At 43.3% G+C, this 22468-nt stretch overlaps 1 protein-coding gene across 2 annotated transcripts; it reads right to left on the reverse strand.

The window, feature by feature from the left end:
• LOC128149407 (uncharacterized) lies at positions 1-22468 on the reverse strand. Of its 2 annotated transcripts, none has more exons than XM_052804586.1 (5): positions 22135-22468; positions 21292-21886; positions 12112-12431; positions 10462-10528; positions 1-5603 (listed from the first exon to the last, which is right to left on the reverse strand). In XM_052804586.1, exons 2-5 carry the CDS (start codon positions 21872-21874, stop codon positions 4084-4086), a joined length of 2490 nt encoding a protein of 829 aa, XP_052660546.1. In that variant the 5' UTR covers positions 21875-21886; positions 22135-22468; the 3' UTR covers positions 1-4083. The 2 variants fall into 2 exon arrangements, with proteins under 2 accessions (XP_052660546.1, XP_052660538.1); XM_052804578.1 differs by having other exon boundaries at positions 11893-12431.

The raw sequence follows: 22468 nt of genomic DNA on the forward strand, positions 1-22468 counted from the left end.
GTTTTATTTATTTCAGTAAAGTTCTCTTAAAGCATATTACAACGTAATATTAACAGAGGCAAGTGTCTAAATGGTATTTTTAAAACAAGGTAATATTTCAAAGTAGGAAATTTCATTAAAAAGCACCATTTGAAACTAGTGTAGTTTTCACAGTGTACTGCAATCTGCAGAGACCACAGAACAGAGGAAGCGTCCACAATATTAAAATAGACTTCACATATTCTGCCCAGTTTTGACTTCATAGAAAGCATAAAAAATTTGCCTAGGTAATAAAATATATTCGGGTAAAATCTTTGAACTTGCAAAGTGTTTCATAATACAAAACAATCCAGGTTTTTGTAAGCCAAATCCTTTTTCCTCTTGTATGAGCAGCACTATACAACCTAAATTATCTTCCTCCTGTAACGGTCAAGTTTGCTGTAACAACCTGTTGCCCATTATCTGCATAACGTAAGTGAAATAACCACCTACCTTCCTGGATGTATTAACTTCAACTCTTTCTGTACAGCTAGATTCTGCCAGCCTCATACTTACTCTATTACTTTATTAATACCTCCATTGGAAATGCTCTCTAGCAGAAAGGACTGGAGAGACTGTCTCCAGCTATTTTAAATATATTCATGAACGTGGTATCAAAAGATGCAAAAGAAAAGGTTTTAAATTAATTCTGCACTTCACAGTATTATATTGCGCCACTAACAGAAAGAAACCATATGAAAAAATGAATTTAAAGAAGTTCAAAAGTTGTAAATATAATAAGATATACCTGTCAATAAAACATGCAATTTATTACAGCAAATGGGATAAGTGCCATTAAATTAGCATTCATTGTACATCGCCTGATTCCTCCTGAACTTTCTCTTACTTAGGATCATAGTGCACCACTTAATGCTGCATGGTATGAGGCAATATATATCATAGATGCAAAGGCTATATACTGTGCCGTTAATTAGACTATAATAAATCCACACTGATTCCAACACACTTATTCCAAATTCATGTTACTATAACCAAGGTCAGCGAGTGGCCTGAACTATGGATTCAGGCTTTTGTTTTTTGAAGGGAGAGATACAGAAGAAGCTCAAATGATCAGCCTTTTCTTGCTTGAAACAAGGCTAAGCTTGCTGTAAGTTGCAATGAGTACTATGTATTTAATAAGGCATGCTTTTTTTTATCATGTGAGTACCTTATCACAGATGACATTAGCAAAACAGTATTAGATGCATTATCACCACCAGATGGGTGCAAATACTACATTTCTGCCACCGTGCATCTAAAAATCTACTCTGAATTTAAGGGCAGTTATGGGCACTCCCCTCAGACTCCTCAGAGGACATTTACTACACTGAAGAATTCATACTCTGAAATCTCTTAGCTGTAATAATGTTCACTTGTACCTCCCTGGTAGTTTCTGCATCCTTTAATAATGGTGCATTTAAATGCAAGTACCACCAACGTACATAATAACAGGATTTGAGCATCAGTCTCTTCCATACTCAAGCAATTCCACTGATATCACAGTCTCACTCACATAAAGCATACCCATACAAATCATGCCATTAGATTTGCTATATGCTATATATAGGCAAATGCTTATTATATTCAAGTAACACCTGCACTTTGCTAAATATATATCAGATTATGTCTAATATCAGATTCTGATATCTGCTACACAGGCTTAAATCTAGAATGGCTCTTAAGTTGTCATTATACTGGGGGGTGGCAGCCTTTAACACAACTGCATAGAGCAAAACAGCAAAGAAAAATAACGGGGTTTGTGAGAAAGTGACTTTCTTAACTTCCTCTAAATCAAAATCATTTCAACATTGTCTTCCCCTGAAGTCTTACCTTAGAAACCCAGGTCTGCTCTCTGCAGAGCTCCTCTTATGTCACATGCATCCTTGTACAGACATGAGCTACCTGCTTCTGTGAGGAAGAAGCCCTTTGACCCCCTCCTCGCAAAACCACCTCTTTGTAGAGAGGAGTTTGCTCGATTAGGTATGATGGCCTTGATATCACCTAGGAATCATTTTGCTAGTTTGCCTTACTAAGCAGATGGGTCTGTCAGAGAAGTTTAACTCCTGTGGCATTTCATCTTTGTTCAGTCTCAGTAGACTTCCAGAGTGAAGTACCCAGAAAAACTGGTCTGCTCCTAGGTAATGCAGCTCTTCTGTACATAATAGATGTATGTACTCTCATTCCAGAAGTCTTCCTCTACCACTACGAAATAGCCTCTGTAAGAATAACAGTATTTTGCAACTGTTGAACACCTTTAATATTAGCTTTAGTCTATCCTTCCTTATGTCCTTGTGAGAACAAATGAGCCTGGCTACACAAGGGCACCAAGACCTCCGTCACAGACTTCGGGGACACCAGGATTGAACTTACTATGGTTTGCATACTTATGCTGGCTTCAACACAACACCTAGTCAGGTATCTTGTGATGGACTGCTTAGACTTTGCAGTTGAAAGCAAGAAAAATTAATGTTCTCCGTTTGGAGCAGGAGAGCAATTTGTCCAAAGCATGCATACCTTTGAGCATAAACTTGAAGAAAAAAGGATGAGGGAAAGACAACCACAAGTGTTAAGGGCACAGTTATAAAGTTACAAGTAAAAACAGAACCACCAGATACACTCTTGCATTTGGGTTCATGCTTCCACAGAAAATTATAGGAGACTATACAGCAAAAGCAGTGTGACAAACTCCAAAACAGATAAAGAGCACAGGAAAGCACATATATTTTAGATATACATAACTCAGTCAGACACCAACATTAAAAGTTATATCATGCATAGTATTCCTTCTTTCAGTAAGGTTGATGTAAGGCAGCCTGCGAGTGCCTTATTAATGTCCCTCTTCTGTAATTACGTATGTGACATACATACATCTGTTCTTTAGTAGGGATGGTGAAAGAAGGCTGGAAAGAGTTGAGATACATGACAAGGTATGCCATTTACTCCAGCAAAAGAAATGAGAAAGGAGAGTGAAGCAGCATTTGTGGAGGAGAAAGGAGAAAATGGGAGAAAACACTCTACATGGATTAGAAAAAGAAAGCATAGTTTGATGGAAGAGTTGGAAGAAGACAAAAATCATTGTCACTGAATAATAACTTCTTTTTAGAATTCACAGAGTGATTTAACAAAAAAAAACCCAACAAAAAAAACCCTTTTTAAATTAAGTACCTGTTCAGCAAATAAGTATGTTTGTGAATGGTGTTCCTTTTTGGTCAGAAAAATATTTTGTCATTTATAAGAAACTGAATAAAAATTTGCTGAATTTCCAAAAGTCTCATTTTCAAGACATTCTTTTAATACTTGTTTCTTTTCTCCTATATACTCTTACTTTTTAGAATAGAATTCCTTCCTTCTCATCCTGCAAATTTTCAGTGACAAAAACTAAAAATGGGAAATAGCCTTCCCAAATTACTTAAATGCAGATTATTTCCAAATGAAATTAGAACAGTCATTAGTTCTAATGTTTTTGTTGAGAGCAGTTATTAAACAATGTTCCATTTTTGACCCATGTCCATTTCTATAATATTAGGCATGTATACTCCAGTGTTACCATAGTATAACCTCTAGTCTGAGGCATGTTCTCTCCATTTATAGAAAGCACAACGTTTTATAAGATGTAGACAAATCAGCCGCAAAGTACATTTAGTCTTGCTGTTAGCCTGCTGCAGTGAAGAAACTGAAAGCAGGTTTCCATTATTTGGCTGTGCTGCTTTCAGCTGCAGTACTAAAAGGTATGTATTTACCCTCACCTGCAATTTCTTGTGGTCCAGAAATAACTCATTTTAAGAGGCTGCTTTATTAAAAATAAGAGAGTTTGACCAGAATTCAAAGTTTCCCTGCCTGAAGATGTTAAAAGAAGTAAAATCTTGGAACACTGAAAGCTCTCTTTTCTTTACATACCGATCATTCAATTAAGATTATATTTAAATATTCCTAAAAATTGAGAGCATTTTAGTGAGACAATCTGCTCATATTGACACAGTATAAGGTGTCAAATATGTATAGAATCAGAGTAGAATCCAAATGCAATTTAAACCCCAGTTCTGTGCTACCTTCACTGTACAGAAATTAAGATGAAATCCATAAAATAGATATACTGGTTCCATGTTCATGAGTGATCTGATTGATCCTTCCACGCACACAGTCGAGAGAAACTGCTATCAGTGTTCCATTATATACTTCAAAAGATGCACGGAGGGACACACTGGTCCATATGCTTCCCTCTGGCATCTGACCTCCAATCTGCTGAGCAATTGCTGTGGGTTGCATGTGATCCATGGTCAACTGATTGAGAGTCATTTTGAGCACATTGCATGAGTGGATTAGCTTCAAGTTAAATGCAAGGCTGGCAACTCCCTTTTCAGTAAAAATGAAATACTTCTGAGCAAGCTGTCCAGAAGAAACCAGCTGTATCTGTTTCTCATGGGATGAGACCTGGGTGAAATCCAGTAATTTGTTTCTCACAGCTCCAGTAGGCAGACCTGTAACAGAAACTGTGGCTGATATGGCACTAGAAACTGCTGAAGGGATCCAGATGAGGCTAAAGATACTAATTCCAGAACTATCTCCAAAATACCGAACATTACACTGTGCAGGAGAAAGTATCTCAAAGCTAATCAGATCTCCAGCACCAACTTTTGTGGCCCCAGAAGCAGATATTGATGTGTCTCTGTAGTTTACCCCAGATTTAAATACATTCATTAATTCTCTGTTGGTACCATTCCTACTGATATAAGAAATTAAGGAGAAGCCCTCCCGGACACACGTATGACCCATGGAATACAATGCTTGGTGGAACACAAATTTGACAACACCAGTTTCAGTGAACTTTATAGCTCTGCCATCATGAGATAAACTTAGCATGTAAGGGTCAGAAACAGATATTATTTTAAAGGTAGGTCGATAGTTGGTTTGGTAATGCATTGCTGTTGACATCTGTGCACTGAGTGCCACAGCACCTGTGTCATGGGACAACCAAAACAAACTGAGTGGGGTATTAAGATCATAAATATTTAAGTCTTTACTTTGATTGCAGAATTGATTGGGGCTCCTCAAATACACAGAAAGAGTTTGGCTGGGCTCCACTTCAGCAGCGCTGCTTAAACTAGTGCTCTGGAAATACTTTCCTTCTGGCTGTTCAATGCGAACACCACTCAGTTCATAGCCTTCCTCACTGCCATTTAGCTTTAAGGAAAGTTGCAAAAAATTCCTGCAGTTGTGCTTTACTGCAAAATTTAGGTCAGTCCACAACAGACCATGTTGCCTGAATACCAGGCGGTTATCTTCAACAGATAGGATTTCACAGGGAAGCTTTCCCTTTATCTTCAAGTTCAAGCCAGAGTAGACCTGAGAGATGCCAGACTTTACAGAGGGTAGAATGATGTTTGCAGCCCAAGATTCTGAGAGCTTGTTTTCAGTGGTCGTTGAACAAACCGTATCACTGACAGTAGAACAAGGCATGGCCACCATTCCATCTTCACATTTTAAACACGCCTGGCATTCCTGCATTTCCTTATTAAAGAAATACTCATCTCCACACAGTCCCAAAGCTGCATCTTTCTCAGCAATTCCAAGACATCGGAAACCACCTGTTTACAGGAAACGGACAATATTTATTGTCATACCTTTAAAACAATATATGTAAGAACTCTATAGCTCCATATATCAAGTATTTTCAATAACACATCTAATCATAAGAGAGAAAACAGAAGACAATTATGATGTTAGATCATTTTGTGCTATTAAAGGATCCTTGATAGCAAACAGAGGAAATACTAGGGATAACCCACCTTGTTGAAGTCAAATCCAATGATTTAGTGTGGGAAAGGAGCAAGATAGTGCTGCATAGGGGCAATTCTAACCAAACCCTGTAATGGATCTGTTACAATGATATTGCTGGAAGGGCTCTCTCTCCCTTCCCCTAGGTGAAAGGCATGGTGACTAACTGGTGCACTGAGCAGCAAAGATATACTCAACTAATGGAGAATTCCCCTATACAAGAAGAAATGTGCGCTGTCTGCCCAGCCATGTTATGGGGTAGCACTGCTATAGCTGTGATTGCTAAAGCAGTGCTTTTCAATGCAAAGGACATGGATCCCAGGCATTCTGTGTACAGTTTTAAAGAACCTGCAAGAGACAAGTAGGAAAAACAAAACTGTAAACATTAAAATCATTATGCAGAAGTCCACACATTTAAAAGGTGGAAAACCACTGCCCTAAGACACAGGACATCAGTGGTTGTGACAGTCTAAAGTTAAAATAAAACAATGCTGCAAACACTAAAGAGAGTATCTAGAGGTGCCATTTGAAATTACTTTATTTGACATAAAGCAATTTTGTGCTGTTAAATGGTACACCATGACCTCAGTGGATCAGAGAATGCACACCCAAAGAGCAGGTTTTAAGAACAGCCTGTAATTTTCTATTGCAATTTTCCAAGAGCACTGCCAGCTGCCAATGCCTCCAGCTGTAGCAACCAGTGCCCAAAACCTTTGTGCACAGAGCCTTCAAGATCTAAATCAACACACAGGATTTGAGGCACCCTAAGGAATAACCACTTGCAGTTTGTGCCTCAAAGCTTAATCGCTAATGCACTTGCTTCTGCTTTTTTACCACCGTAATCAAAACTCAATAATCATCTTTCTTATAGCTCTTCTTAAATATCTTTTACTGTCTAAATACTGTGTCATACATTTGCTTTATTCCTCAGCTGGAAAGTTGCTATATTTGGGCTGGGATTTGCTCTGAGACTGGGACTACATGCATTTGACGTGGACCCCAACAAGCCATTTTTCTCCATTGCTAACCCCAGGGTGGAGCTGGCTATGCAGACTGGTGATGCAGGCAAAAAAGCATGCCACGCGTACTGTGAACTGCAAGACAGAGCAGTATACATGCACCTGGACCACAAGAGAGGTCAGAATATTGGCTAAAATTCACTTCTTATACTACATTATTCAGCAGAGAACACCAGACACTGTGTTAATTTATACAGGCTTCATATATTCACCCTCATATCTCGTCTATTTATGTTTCATTCACTTAAGCGATGATTCTGCACTAACATTGATATGTAGGACTATACAATTTATGATGTGAGAACATTCTTTCTGAGACCAGGTATCATTTTCTCAAAGGAGCTCACTGCAGAACAGTAAGATTTTTCCATTTGAAAAAAGTCAAGAGAAACTTAACACTTTGTTCCCCCTGAAAGTTTCTGGCACTTTTCCTTTTTTTTTTTTTTTTTTTTTTTTTTTTACAAGAAACAAAAGCCAAATAAATAACATCACATTTTTTCAACTAAGAACATTCTAGAGGGAATACAGAAAAAAAAATCCCAGACAAACTTTCCTTTTGAAATCAGTTTTAACCATGGTGTAATTGCGCACACGACACTTCTTAACCAGTTCTACTTCTCATATCAACGGCTCCCCTATCACTGAGAAATACTGGATGAACTGCTATTGAGTATACAAATACAGCTGGTTCACATACCAAAGATGATCTGCAGTAGTGCCTAAAATACTTTTTATGCTATTTGCTTCTTTAAAATATTTTAAAATATATTTAAGGATTTTTATAAATATCAAGTTTTACAAATACATGTGGTGACTACTCTCACCAATTTGCTGTCTCGTCTTTTATTGGTTAGATCTGCAGCAGGTGTTCCCCCTGCATGTACTTCAAATAGGTGACTTCAAAGCAGCACACAGGCTGCTTTATACTGTGGACATAGTGCCAAGAGCAGCATCCTACCCTTTGCCCAGAAGAAGTCAATGATAGCCAAACATCAGAAAGCCAGCACAGCAGCATGCTGTGACTGCTTCCTACTTCTCTTTACTTCCTGACAACCTCTCCCACCTTTTCCTGGCTCCTGCTCTGGGCATGGCTGCACCTGGTTTAACAGTGAGCAGCCCAGCTGTACTCAAGCTGGTTTTGTGAAATCGGATCTCTCTGCAGCACATTCACCAGCCCTTGCCACTCATGGAGGCCAGGCAATTGCAAGACAATTAGAGAAAGACATGCATGTATTTTTCTGCTGTTAACTACTCGTAACTGCCTGAAGCAAAGGTGACATTCAAGCCGGTTAAGTATAAGAATCCATCTCTTTTTAAACCCTCTATGTCAAATTTGGATCATCACAAATCAACATGGCTAATTACAAATCGGGGCTATCAGTCTAGGTTCTTGTTCCCCCTGCATCCCACAGTAAATTCTACAGTAAGTCTTCTTTAGCTTGCATGGCATTCTGGGGAGAGCGCCTTTGGCTGACTCCGCTTGGTGGGTTCACACCAAAGACAACAGTCTGACCACCCTCCCGTGATGGTCTAAGAAGGAAAAAATGCACTGGCCTCCAATTTCGCCGATTAGGTACCTCCAACTGTCATTGCTCCTTGATGACTAGCCTTTAATGAAACAATCTAACAACTCTCATCCCAGATAAAAGCAAGAAAAAGCAGCAGGGGAAGAAGGTATGATGTAGAGGAAAGTGGAGGGGTGAAGCAAAAGAGGCTCCTAGTTGCATGTTTCTTTATTGCTATTTGCTCAGCCTCCCTTCACACTGTACAGTGAACATGAGTTGCTACAGATGCAACAACCTTTGCGTGCAGCTCAAGAAACCACATTCAACATCTGGAACTCATATGTCAGATTACATCCCTATCTCCCCTACATTACCCAAAACAGACATTCAGTTTCAGCCTCCCTTTTGACAAGTTAATTGCACTTGTATAAGATAATGAGTTATCATGAACAGACAGGCTGAAAGTAGCAGTCCTCTCTAATAAAAAATAAAAAGAATGCTCTCTCTTCCATGACAGATGGGGATGACATTGACAGGACATTGATTCCTGATCTAGTTGATGGGAAATAGTTTGCTTTCACATCTTTACAAGCCACCATTAAAACTGGGAGAGGAGGAATCAAGGGTAGAGGCCTTTCCTTTCAAATACATTGCTACTGCCTTTCTGTGGTCTGACACACCACCACTACCCGCCTATTTCTTGGCAGTATTTTGCCCTCACTTACTTTCCTCCAGCCGCTGTATAGACCCACTCTTGGTCTGGGTCCCCCCCACCGCAGAACTCACTGGATAAATTCCATACCGCCTTCCCTCTTACAAGCCACAGACTAGAGCAACACCAAATGACTACCACATTGGTGGCTCTCCTTTTCTAGGGCTGGGGCCCTGTGGGCTTCCTTCCACAAAACCACCAACTCAACCAAACCCAGTCTCTTACTAAAGAAGACACAAAGCCTTACACCTTTCCAGTGCTCCCTCTCAAATTTTGTGCCCTAAGCCATCCTGCCTCTAACTGCCCACCACTAAGGCTGTCTAAAAGTGTCTTGCCTCTTCTTTTGGAAGTCTGATGGTACCTCCTCTACAGCATTTGCCACATAAGGCAACACTAAGTAAGCGCTCTCTTCCTGTAGTCACTTCCAGTTTCCTGTGGTGTTTGTAGTAATACCATCCAACCCACCACAGTTCCTGCACAGAGGAAGTAAGGATAATATAAGTCCTCTCCTAGGACCAATCCTCTCCCACTTTTTTCTCCACCAGTGGCAAGGCAGGAATAGTACAAAATCACTCAATCAGCTGAAAACAGCCCTTGCCCCTCAGAGAGGCCACCCTCTTTTTACAAGAGGTCTAGAGAAGGAAAAACATGAAACCTAATGAAGCCCTCCCTTGGTTATTTGGCTGGGAGCCCTTAGGTAGAGGTCAAGACTGGTGAAATGCTCTATTTGATCACAGAGTTCAAGTTTTTTTGGCTGACCAAAAATTAGACAAGTAGAAAAAAACCTAGTACCTGGATATAATTTGCTCAGTATGTCTATTAATTTTGCTCTTTTGTGTCTGACTGCCATGAGAAGTAATGAAGGCAAAGTCTGCAGTGCAGAACTCTAGTTAAATCTGTTCTTGAATGTCTGAAAAATTCCCCTAAGCCCCCGCAAATGATGGAAATTGCTGATTGTTCCTCAGTATTTGACAATATTGTTGCTAAAGGAGAATAAGATTGATGGAGTGAGGCCTTATAAGAACCTTTATTAGATCAAATCAAATATCTACCCCAGTGCAGCAGAAGGAAAATGACAACTATTTTTCTCCATTAGGAATAATATCTTTGATTTTGACCCCATTTGCACCAGCATAAACAAGAAGAAAGTCAGGTCATAAGTGAAAATTAAAACCAAAGCATATAAAACCCCACAAAAATAAGGTAAAAGGGACCATCAAATGCTCCTAGTGGTTATTATGCCCTAAATAGCCCATTGTCCACAAGAACTGCTATCAACTTACAGCTGAATGTTTTTCAGCTCCTTTGATTCCAGCAAGCTGAGGATGTCATTACTCACAAACATACAGGTCTGAGTCCTTATCTATCTCTTTGGTCTGTTCCTGAAGATCTAATTATCTTCATTCTTTAATTATCAGAGAATATAACTTACCCGGAGTATTCAGGCATTTTATCCTCTCACCACAAATGCTTGGAGATTCAGTGCATTCATCTCTGTCCTGTAAATCACAAGAATCATATTGAAACACTTTAACGCAACAACTTAAATTTGAAACAGGCACTTCTTCAGGCCCTGTGACACCCATCTGCCAGTAAAAGGCATATGTGGGGATGGAGAGGTGGCTGATCTCATAAGCATGTTGGAGCAAGACAACTTGTTTTGGATCTGTTGCCTGTTTTAACAAGGTATCCAAAAAGACTGCGTTGAAACAAGGGGACTCCCCTTGTTTCAGCGTGGTGTCCACAGAAAGCTAGTACTGTGCAGATGGTGAGCTAAATGGATTGGCTGTACAACTAACACTTGGATGCATGATCTATAAGACAGTACCACATCCCCAAGAGCTTTGCATCACTTGATTGGTCTTAAGGACATTGCAACAATTGAGATAGTGTTAGGAAAGGCTCTTAAAGACATTTAGTCTGGGAGGAAGGCTCTAACGGAAACACACACAAGATAGGTAAACGATAAAGTAGTATTTCCCGTCAACAAGCCCTCCTTTCACCCTACAGCAGGCAGAGGGGAAAGAATAACAGGCTACATTTGCATTTAAATGCTAGCATTAAAGAAAACTGAGACTAGCAGAGAAGGAACCAGACAGACTCTTTCAGGTTCTCTTCCCAGTATCTTGGGCTTAGGTCACCAGACATTCAGGCTCATGTTAAAAATTGAGGGCAACATTTGGCAAACAAGACACTGCTTTAAGTATCAAGTTCCCCATTTACCTTAGGACTTCTAAACGAGAGAAAGTGGCCAAAGAACCATCTATTTTCCTTACATGCTGTTTTTGTATTGTATAACAAAATATATTTTATAATAAAATGTATTTAATAATAAAAGCATTCATGTTCTACATTTTTATGTTTGTATGTTATGTTTAAGCTGGAACTAGTTTTTACATTTGTTTTAACTGACAACTTTTGTTTCCAAACTTAGAAATAAATATCTGACCTCTAGTTTTGCTTAGCAAAGCTTTCCTCTGCTTTTTAGAGATATCTAGAAGTTCCAGTAGAGTGGACTGGGATTAAAGAAACAAATTTAGCATGCATAAGTATACATGTTTTAGGATGTCTTTTCCTACTATCATGAAAACAATCAAAGTCCTGCCAGCTGTCAGGTTTGGGAAAGCATCACACCCAGCAGGTGCAAACTAGTGCCCCATTTAGAGCAGTAAATGGTAAAGCAAAAACCCACAAAAAAACTTCAGGCAGACTTGGAAGTGCCATGGACCCATTTGGTAAAGCACATGCTTCAACTGGATCTCTCTAGCTCTCCAACTAAGTAGTTATTTCCAGAATGTTATCCCAGTATGTCCAATGCAATACTTCATAAGCAATAACTGAAAGATACAGAATTATATTTCACCTGGCAAATCCGATCAGAGTTTGCAGAACACTCAGCCATTTGGAAAAAACCAGCAGGACACAATGTGCATTTTTCACATTGTGAAGGTGTCTTTTGGAAATTGCAAAATTCATCACTTTCACAAAGGCCACAGTCCAGCAAAGACTCCCCAACATTAATCACTTTTGCATCCACTTCTATTTTATGCACAGAGTATGACTTCTGGAGATGATTTCTGACCTGGTTCTGAAGTCCTTGAAGATGACTTTCAAAATAATTTTGAATATCTTCTTGCAAACTCTGAAATGACATTTGTTTCACCGTATCAAAAAGCATGCCATACTGGACTTTGATCAGATCCATTTGTTCATACATTTTTCTTTGCTGTTCAAGAATCTCCCGTTGCTGGCTAACCAATACGTGCTGCTGTTCAGCAAGTTTTTGCTGCAAATCGACAATTATCTGCTGTTGGCTTTTTAGCATTTCAGTAAACTTCTCATGCCCTTTTGCAAGGTGCAGCTGTAGTATTAGGGCATCTTCAGATGGAACTTCATTTTCTCCTGAAATATAAACGATCGATTATTGTCCAAGAAAAGTAATTTTCCAGTTTGCTGTATTATCTCTTCAAAGGCATTCAAATTTTAATAAGTTAATGAAAAGTCTTACTAAATTCAAGTCTTGATTATAAGGCCAGCTCCTTTACTATCTTTGTAGACCCTTCATGGGATCACAAGGTCTTCCATTTCATAAGCAACAACATTTATAGGTGTAGACATTAAAAAAGTCATAATCAAGCCGCATGCTTCAGGGCATAAATTAATCATCACTGGGGTTCAATAACAGATTAATCACTCCTATGTACGTGTTCAAATATAGTAAAGAGTAAGCGGTCAATTTTCACTGTAGAGGCAATAAAATGAGATGATAAAACTTGCTGAGAATACTAAGCTATTAAGAGTAGTAAAAGTAAGGGTCAATTGCAAGAGCTGCAAAAGGAGTCTATGATACTGAGTAGCAGCAATAAAATGACAAAAATAAACTCAAAGGAGATAAAGGTGAAATGAGGCACCCACTAAAAAAAAAACCCTCTAAGTTTTTTATATCAAATGTTGTAGATTATTATTACCACTTGGAAACAATCTTGAGGTAATATGTCTAGATACAGATGTTGGCCTACAGAGCCATATAATCATCAGTTTAGTGCCCAACAGAGGTCAAAAAGGCAAATAAAATGCTAGGACTAATTAGAAGAGGAATACATAACAGAAGCGAATCTATCATTATGACATTATATCAATCAATAGAGCATCTTTAATACAGCATGCAGTCCTTGTTCCCCATCTCAAAAAAAAAAATAAGGGCACAGAAGAACTTGAAAAGTTCACAAAAGGGCAGCAAGGAAAATCTAATGTACACTGCTGCTACAATATGAGAAAGTAGGACTATGCAGGCTTGGGGAAAAAAAGAAGAAACCAAACGACTGTGCTATACTACAGGTGTCCTAAAGCAAGTGGATATGGAAAGATTCTTCACTCTTTCTTCCAATACAAGAATTAGCGGACATTAAATGAAGGCAGCAGTTTCAATACATGTGAAAAGTTCAACCAGGTCCAGAAAGTTGCTGGCCCAATATATAAAATAAAATCAGTCTGGGGCTAAAAGATACACAGACATCAATCAGGTTCAGGAATCTGAGCAACAAACTGTCGGAGCTGGGAAAATGATCTAGGCAAATATCACGCCATGCTTTCCACAGTATCCGCTGCTGGACACTGCCTGAGAGACAATCCTGAATCCAATACAGTCACTCACCTGTTCTTAGGCAGCACTGAATTTTCTTCTTTTAAGTGCAGAACATCAAGGATGAGGCAATGAAAAAGACCATAGCCAGTTCCTGTTTACGATTCCTAAAATATTTTGCTGTTCAGTTACTTTTATTCATGGCATAAGGCACACATTAATTTTTATTTTTCAGTATTCACTTAAAATATTAAGGTAGTTTGAGGGTACTGGATTGGAGAAACTAAAGACCAGGATCCAGGAAAGGCCACACTCCCCATCCAAGTTGGAAATTCCAGATTTTGAAATATCTGGTAAATCATACCCCCAGATCTCTGTCTAACACGAACAAGTAGTCCTGTGAAGAGCAGAACCAATGTCATCTGATTCTCTGTGGATTTGTCTTCCATTTGACTGGAGTAGCACTACCTTCACTACTTCTTCAGAATACAGAGCAACAACCAAGCTGCTTTTGTCCTACCAGCTGAAAGGATTAACAGCTAGAGGCAAACTTTCAAATGCTCATATTCTACTCTCTTCTCTAATAATCTCTTACAAAATTTATACAACCTTGCCTACTTTTAATACCTCTGCCTGTTCGCGATTTACCTGAAATCAGCCCATAGGTTTGACAGATGCTAGGCAACAAGACAGTTACAAGCACACTGTGATTGCCTATCAAGATTTTTCATCAACCTACATGGGCTCCATTTGTGCTTGAGGCTGGAACAACACGAACAAATTTCTCTTCACAAAACTTTTGCTCTTGAAAGCCTGGCTTACAACGGAGAATACAGGCAGAAGAGCACAGGTCTTTGCCAAGTATTTTGGCTGTACAAGTGACAACACAGTGCAAAAAGACCATGCCATGTATCATGAAGAGTTATGTCTTCAAAACAGAAAGTCTGTGAGGAAAAGGGCAGCTCTTACCTGGCCAAATAAAGCATATGCACCTAGAAAAACAGCTGATGAAACCTGGCATATTGAGGCTTTGACTACCATGTTGACTACTGTTACTTAATTGTTTCTTGGTAGATGTCCCTATATGTTTTCTGAGGACTTCATCCTCTTGTCCTGCATTAATATGATTTATTACATGCTGGGATCACACGTGAGAACAGGGCTCCATGCTAGTACTGCAATACAGTTATCGATAAAAATAATATAAATGTAGTAAATAACGAGCATAATACTCTTATAATACCAGAAAACCTAAAATCTAAATGCATTCCCCTAGGAAACTGCTACATAGTACTAACAGCCATCGCATTTACTGTCGAATGAGCTGTGTACATGTCTGCCTTTATCAAGAACTTCAGAAAGAGATGATCTTGACTTTAAGCTTGAAATGTTAACAAATCCAGGTTTGTAAGGAACAAATAGTAATGAAAGTAACAGCATTAAAATTCCCCTTTCTAGGCCTTCTGACCCTCTTTCTCAGTGAAAAAGGAAAAAAGAAATAACCTTCACAGAGGTGAGGAGAAGTCCAACTGCACCACTTAAAAGTCAGCCTAGGGAACTGCCTCTGGGGAACCGTGAGAGGGAGTGAATCGTATAGTCAAGGATATATTACCAACCCACTTTTTTCCAAAACCACTTTTCCTCCAGTTCTCAGTGGCTGAGATTCAGGGACAAATAACAATAACATTTTGAATTATTCCAGCCATCACAAATTTATAGATGGGGAAAATACAGACTCTTCTAAGACAGGGTTACTGGGCTCTTCCTGTCCCAGGAATCTGGGCTTTTCTTAAACACACAAGCAAAACTATTAGAGCGAAGAAAGGTTAACTAAAGCCCTGATTCAGTAAGAGACATAAAGTAGAGCTTATTTTTAAGTACATACTTAAGGAGCATTGTCTTCAACCAGTAACTGACTTGCTGGCAGTAACAATGGCTTTAAATACTGATCGCAGTGAAGCTTATTCACATGATGGACCAGCTTTCTATTATCTCTGCCCTAAAGGGCCTTCCAGAACTTTGTAACAACAGCTACATTCCAGTCAGTCAATTTAGCTTTGCTCCTTTGGGCTGTCTAAAGCTCAGCTGGTGAGAATATGAGGCCTAAAAAATCCCTTGTGACAGGTTTTTTTCTCTGATTTTTATCCATTTTGCAGTACTATGACTAAACTTATACTTACAGTACAAGAGGCCCTTCATTGCACAGACAATTCACAATGCCAGAGCAACAGAGGGCATAATAAAGCTCTTGCACAAAAGAGAAGACTCTACTGAAAATAAACTACATCCAATTAAGCAGAAGGGATACCTTGTTCGCCAAAAGAATTCTGAAGTAGAAGTCTAAAATAACTCAGATGCAGAGTGCCCTAAATATGGCCTTGTTTCTCTCCATTAACTATATAAAAGTAAGGCATGGTGAACCTGTCAGATGGGGATGTGTCTATCGCAGATGTCTAAAATTATGACAATTCCACTGCAAGTGATGTTTGCACATTAGTAGATGCCAGCAATCCCACTTAAGTACCTTTCCACATTGCCCAGACAAACATCAAACAGGTACACCCACTAGCAACACACAGATGTTCCCATGACCACAGATGCAATATTAGTTTCCTTGCACATGCACGCCACACACAGCCATGGCAAGGTCTGTTTTGCAGACATCTGCTCCATGCTTCCAGGATCAATCCATGGTGCAAACATAATACCACATACGAACCTCTGCTACATTTCCCTAGTATGCCTGGAAAGGACGCGTCATCCTGAGGGCATGCTGCATGGACAAGGTGCCCTCCGGCACAATCTGCCACTGCACAAGGGGCAGGGGCTAAAAGCAGGCAGTCATCCTACTGCGAGGAAGGGAAGGTGAGATCTTGATTGGGACGGGAAGCACAGGGTCACCTGACGGTGCCAGTCATTCCTGGTAACCACAGGAGACAAGAGCAGTGGGCTGCAGGCACTGCTCAGTGCACAGATAGCAACAGCATGAGAACCTACAACCTTGTTCACCAGGTTTGGCAGGTATGAGATATGGCAGCTGCACATAATTTTGCCCAAATGCAGGTGTTCGCACCTGTAGAGAAATCTGCCCAAAAGAAAACAACAGAAAGATGGGTCTGATAGGAAAAATGAAGGATTTAATGGCAATTAAAGAGTGAGGAGAGAAACACGGAGGAATACAAAATGATAAGACAACAAAAATAGGTCCTGTGCATTCCTTCTTTTGGGATGCCAGTCTTCCATCTGAAGTAAGGTGTAGTCACAGTGCTGCTGAGAAATAGCAGTGACAATCTTGTGGAGGAATGGGCTTATCTGATTTGAAAAGGGAGCACAAGCCTGCACTCCAGCATCTTCACCTGGCCAACAGAAGTGGTGGTGCAGGTGCAGTTGGCAGGAGCTTTCCAGATAGTAGCTGTGGTGCTGGTGATACTGGCTGAAAAGATGATGAAGATGTTTGTGTGATCCCCAAGAAGGACTGTGCTGGTTCTGGCAGGCAGCTGGTGGAGAGTAAGAGTCACCTGCCTCAGGCAGATGAGCCTGAGTTTGCAAAACACAGACACAGTGCAGGAATCAGCTAGAGCCCATGATACTGGTCTGTATCTTGGAGGGCTGATATCAGGCATGGTCTTCAGCAAGCATTCAAGTAGACTGCACCTCACATGAATGGGGCTACACAACAGGTTGAACAAAAGGTTATTCTGCTCACCAAAACACAGCCTTCTCCACCAGGTAAAGTGGAGGGAAGGTCTCTCTTAGTGACTGAAGAATCATTGCAAATCTACTCATGCACTGTCACAGAGCTGGTAGTCATAGGATGCTGTGGGCCACCAGGTCTCCACCTGTGGATGGTGAATTAATATAGGCAGAAAAATGGCCTTAGGGTCACCTAAGCAGTGTATTCCAGCTCCCCTGCTGTCTGAGGAGAGAGCAATGGCAAAGAAACACCCCACGCGGCTGGCCTTAGAATGATGTGCTGAAATGGTAACCAGACAGAAATGTTCCCCTAAAAACAACAGAAAAACAGGAACAGTCACTAACCTGTTTCTTCTTGAATAGATGGTTTCCTCTGCTTTCAGCTACAGCACCTTAGATGTGAAACTGAAGGGCCAGGCAGCCTTCTGTTTCTTTCTTCCACCAGGTACTAACCGTACCTTTATCCTTGATCTAAAAGCACTAGAAATCCCCACGATTAATTCTCTGCACATGGCTGCCAGAGAAACCTCCTCTTTTGGGGTGATTAATTGAGGAAGAATTAGGAGGATGGGTGAGGATGTAGAGGTGGCAGATAATCTGTCATAAATTTGTCTTCCTTCCGACTGCGTGACAAGTTCCTGGAGGCTAAACATACAATTGCCTGGGCTGCAGGCATACACCTGCACTGTCCGTAAAATGTATAGATATCACTCGACAGTCGTGCAAAAAATGTGCTGTGCAAAGGAAAAACACTGCAGTATTTTCTTTGCCTCCTGCTCACTTAAGTCACATGCTGAGCACATGGAGCAGCCTTATCTCGCAAGACACTGCAAAGAGGACTGGGAACACTCAGCAGCCAGTCTGAGTACTGGAGGCAACTCTGTGCACTCTGACTAACCCCAGAGACTCCTAGAGCTTAGCTAGGCCCTTCTGCAGCATATTCACTTCCACACTCAAGAGGTCCCTAGATTTCCTTCAGAGGGACTCTTGCTGGTCCCCACACGCTACTGACCACCACGGGCAGTTCTCCCTGAATGTGGTTCTTCTCCATGAAGTTACATCTGTACTGCACATCTATAAGACAGACTCCTCCTAGACCTGCATATTGACATATATCCACAAAATTTCGTGGCAGAAAAGCCACCCTCTCTACCATACAGACTGGGCACAGCTTTTGAGTGAGCTCTCAGTCTTCCCTAGCAGGGCTCTTTAGAAGACTAGAACTGCAGTATGCTTTTCATGATCCTTACCTGCATTTGCCCTGTCCTGTTCATTGCACGCTGTTCGAGTAGCAGCTCTACCCAGACAACCGTAAATGCATTTCCCCTAATTAGATGTCTGATTATCACATTTTTGTTGTTCTGTTTGCTCTAGTATACAAGCCATGCTGGAATTGCTATGCAGAACCATGCTTATTTCCAAGACCCACCACTCCAGCTGCAAATGGGGATAGAAGTGAACAAGGTATTCTCTGCACTAATGCAGGAAACCCACTGACCTGTGTTCAAAAGGTCTCGGGCAAATGCAGAGAATGTTAGAGATTGTAGGCAGAGCACAATACCAAATTCTTGCCTGTACACTGACTTGAAGGAAACCAAAGACTGTCAGCGTGGCTTATTTTTTTGTTCCCAATGCCAAGAACATGGAATTTCTGCTAGATGCCAATGAATCCAGTATGCTATTCTTCTGCTCCTAGGAGAGAAAGCTGCCTTGTGAAGGGTCCAGTCTTTGGGCAAAACATATATATATGTCCTTTATCCAGTCTGGATGAAAGTATGTCTACAGCAGGTCTCATCCACACCAACTGCAGGACAATTGCTGCAGTGGGCCTGGATGTGGGCTAGTGCCAACCAGTGTCACTTGCTGGCCACAAGGCAAAAACAGTCAGAGGGGAGAACTTCTGAGGGTGCAGTCGTCCTTGTCTGAAAACTCTCTCTCGTACATAGAAGCTCACGTGTTATCACGTTTGCTCACTATGTGCTTCCATGCTGACAGTGCATTCCATGAGATTACGTAGTTTAGTGTGCAGTGCTGTACACTGCTTTTCCTCCAACATATAGGATGCTTCTCTCTGCCACAGGAAGATGAATGCACAAATCCATGACTACCACTGGCCATAAGCTATAATCCATTCTTGATGCACTCAAGGATTTTGTTAAGGGAAACTTCTAACCACACTTCTGTTCCTCCAAGACTTTACCCAGCATCAGGCCTGCAAAGAGCATAAAATTTAGAGTACAGTGAACTCTGCGTCGAGTCTCCAAAATCCCCAACATCTTCACTCTCCAAGCCTTTTGCTTTAATTTCCCTTATTCTGTTTTCCTCTGACCCAAGTCAGAGAGGACAGAGGACCTAACCCTAAGGCCTAGGAGATGAGGAATGCATGTAACTCACCATGTTAGCTGGAAGTGCTGACGGTACTGGAGACTGGGCAGCACAGGCTGATCTGGGTCCTCTAAAGATGGCAAAAGAATAAGAGGATGTTTGGAGAAAGAGGTCATGCTGAGCTGGATGCTCTTTGTAAGACCTTCACGGAGATACAGCATGTCTGCTTTCAGCATCATCCAAGAAGTATTAGTCTTTTCTGTACACACAGAATGCCCTTATTATTTGCCAGGGCTTGTACTATATAGAGATGGATTTTGGTAAGGACAAAGAAAATACAAGTATCCTGGGTCCTTCTGCAAAAGGGAGGCACGGCAGTTATGACGATAGTACAAAGAGTATGCCCAGAAGCAGAGAAAATGGAAGCTAACCATACTGACTTCTCTGTTTTCTGTTCACGTTTGGTCACAGAGCACACAGAGGTTCTGTAAGACATCTGGAAGCAGTAGCAGGCAAGATGAAGGTAGACAGTGTCATTGCACTAGGCACAGGGGGGTTAAATCTCAGCCCTGGGACAGGAATCCCCACTAAGTGCTGGAGTCTGCTTTGGAGGAGATGTCACTTCACTAAGTAAAGGCTGGCAATGAGGCTTGGCATGCGCTCTGCTGCTGCAGCAGCCACAGCCCTCGGATTACCCACACAGATGTAACAAAGTTTAAATTACCTTCTTCATGCTTTCCGTTAGCTTTTAACATCAATGGGGAGTAAAATAAATCACCCTTCCTCGTACATTTTATATCTTTCAGATAAGGCAAGAAACCAGAACCCAAACTGTTTTGTAGTCATTAAAGATCTGCTGGTGCTTTTCATATGGATAAATCCACATATCCCAGGCAATTACATAACACCTTCTGCTGACCTGTGAGCCTAACCATGGACATACCTGGCTTCCTACAGGGATACTGAACTGACCAGAGCTGTGCCCTCATCAACTGACACACAAGTGCTCTGAATAATGTGCAGTAAGAGAGGCTCTGCAATTTTTCTTTTTTCACTGGCTATCACAGCGAGACAATTTGTCAGCAGCAGCAAGTTTCTCACCAATGGCACCACCCCGTTCATCCTGGGTGTGGAACGTACACCCCACTGAAGCCTTGTACAATGTTGCAATGACCTGAAAATCCCAGAAATACCAGGCTGTGAAGAGAGAGGCAGACAGAGGTCTTACACTTGTTTTAAAATAGCACTAAAAACGTTCTTGCCGTGTTTCGTCTGCTGTGGGACTCCTACGTGCACATGGGCGTGTGGAGGGGAGATGAATAGGAGAAGAGGGGAACCAGGGCAGCACACCACACCCCCCCCCCCCCCGCGTCACGAAGACCACTGCCAGATTTGCCTCCTAATTCTCCCAAAACCAGGAGGTCTGGTGTACCCGCGGGGGCGCCCCTCTGGCCGGGCTCCCAGAGCTGCTCAAGCCCCTCGGCTCAGCGGGCTCCTGCCAGACATGAGGAGATCCAGCACCCCTGCCAGTGCGGCTCTCGGCGAGCCACGCTGAGCAGCCGCGGCCCGGTAGAGCCCCGGTACCGCGGCCCTCGGCGCCCGCCGTCCCGGGTCCCGGGGGGCCCGCTCCCGCCCTCCCGGCCCCCTCAGGGCGCCCCGCACCTGGCTTGACGTCGCAGGTGAGCTGCACCCCCAGGGCGCCGCCGCCCAGCTCGGGGCCGGCGTAGGCGAAGTCGTCCCCCGCGAACTGGGCGGCTCTCTCAGCGGCGCGCAGCAGGGCGGGCTCGGGGCAGCCCTCGGCGGCGGCGGCGGCGCAGCCCGGGCCGCGGGGCCGCGGGCGCAGGCGGGGCGGCAGGCGGCACTCCAGGCCCTGGCAGTCGCGGCGGGTGCCGTTGGCGGCGCAGCCTCCGCCGGGGCAGGCCTCCGGCGCGCCCCCCCTGGCGGCGGGGTGTGGGGCGCTGCCGGCCGGCGGGCGGGGCGGCGGGGCGGCGTGAGGGGCGACGGGCGGCGCCTTGCCCTGCGGCGGCCGCAGCGGCGTGGCGGTGTGGAGGAAGGAGCGCGCCGGGCGGCCGGCCCTGCCGCCGCAGCGGGCCCCGCGGCAGGGCGGCGGGGGCGCCTCGCCGCCGCCGCCGCCGCCGCCGCAGGGGGGACCGCGGCAGGGCTCGGCGCTGCCGCCCCCCGCGCCCAGCAGCGAGAGGCAGACGCCGAGCCAGCAGCGCGCCCACCACAGCCGTCTCCCCGGCATCTCCGGCCGCGCCTGCAAGAGAAGAGAGGCCGCGGCGGGTCAGGGGAGCTGCCCCCCTCTGCGGGGCGGCCCGACCCCGCCGCTCCCTCCGCCCCAGCCCGGGGCGCGCAGAGCCGCGGACCCACCCCCCCCGCTCCGCCTCGGTTTTGCAGGTCCCGCCAGCGCATCCCGCATCCAGGGAAAACTTTTTACACCACTCACCCAGCGCCCCCCGCCCTTCACGTCCCGTCCCGTTCCTCCCCGGCGTCTCCCGGCGTAACCTGCGGGAAGGTGCGGGACAGCGCCCGGAGCAAGTGCGGCCTCGGGGCTGGGCTCCTGGGAGCGGCTGCCCGCAGCGGGGACTGACCTCCTCCGAAAGCTGGAGGGGAATGGAAATGTGCAACATTCCTGGGGCTTCGTTAGCATCAGATTTCCCAAGCGCCTCCCTTTAACTCCTTCGCTCCTCCAGCCCCTCCCGGCTGCCCGGGGCGGAGGAGGGGGCTGCCCCGCGGCTCCCGCTGCCCGCCGGGCTCCGGCTCTCCCGCGGGGGCCGCCGGCATTTCTTCGCGGTAAGCGCTATCCCAAGGCGCCCGGCAGGGATATGTACAGGTCTCA

Source organism: Harpia harpyja, chromosome 1 (assembly GCF_026419915.1).
Source record: "Harpia harpyja isolate bHarHar1 chromosome 1, bHarHar1 primary haplotype, whole genome shotgun sequence".
NCBI lineage: Eukaryota > Metazoa > Chordata > Aves > Accipitriformes > Accipitridae > Harpia > Harpia harpyja.

What these genes read in the sequence shown, in the direction of transcription:
- LOC128149407 (XM_052804578.1), bottom strand. Translation starts at nt 21,874, where the DNA reads ATGCCGGGGAGACGGCTGTGGTGGGCGCGCTGCTGGCTCGGCGTCTGC. An exon ending in CACCTGCGACGTCAAGCCAG is followed by an intron (nt 12,432 to 21,291) that starts GTGCGGGGCGCC and finishes TTTATATTTCAG; the next exon opens with GAGAAAATGAAGTTCCATCT. An exon ending in ACTCTGATCGGATTTGCCAG is followed by an intron (nt 10,529 to 11,892) that starts GTGAAATATAAT and finishes TGTGATTTACAG; the next exon opens with GACAGAGATGAATGCACTGA.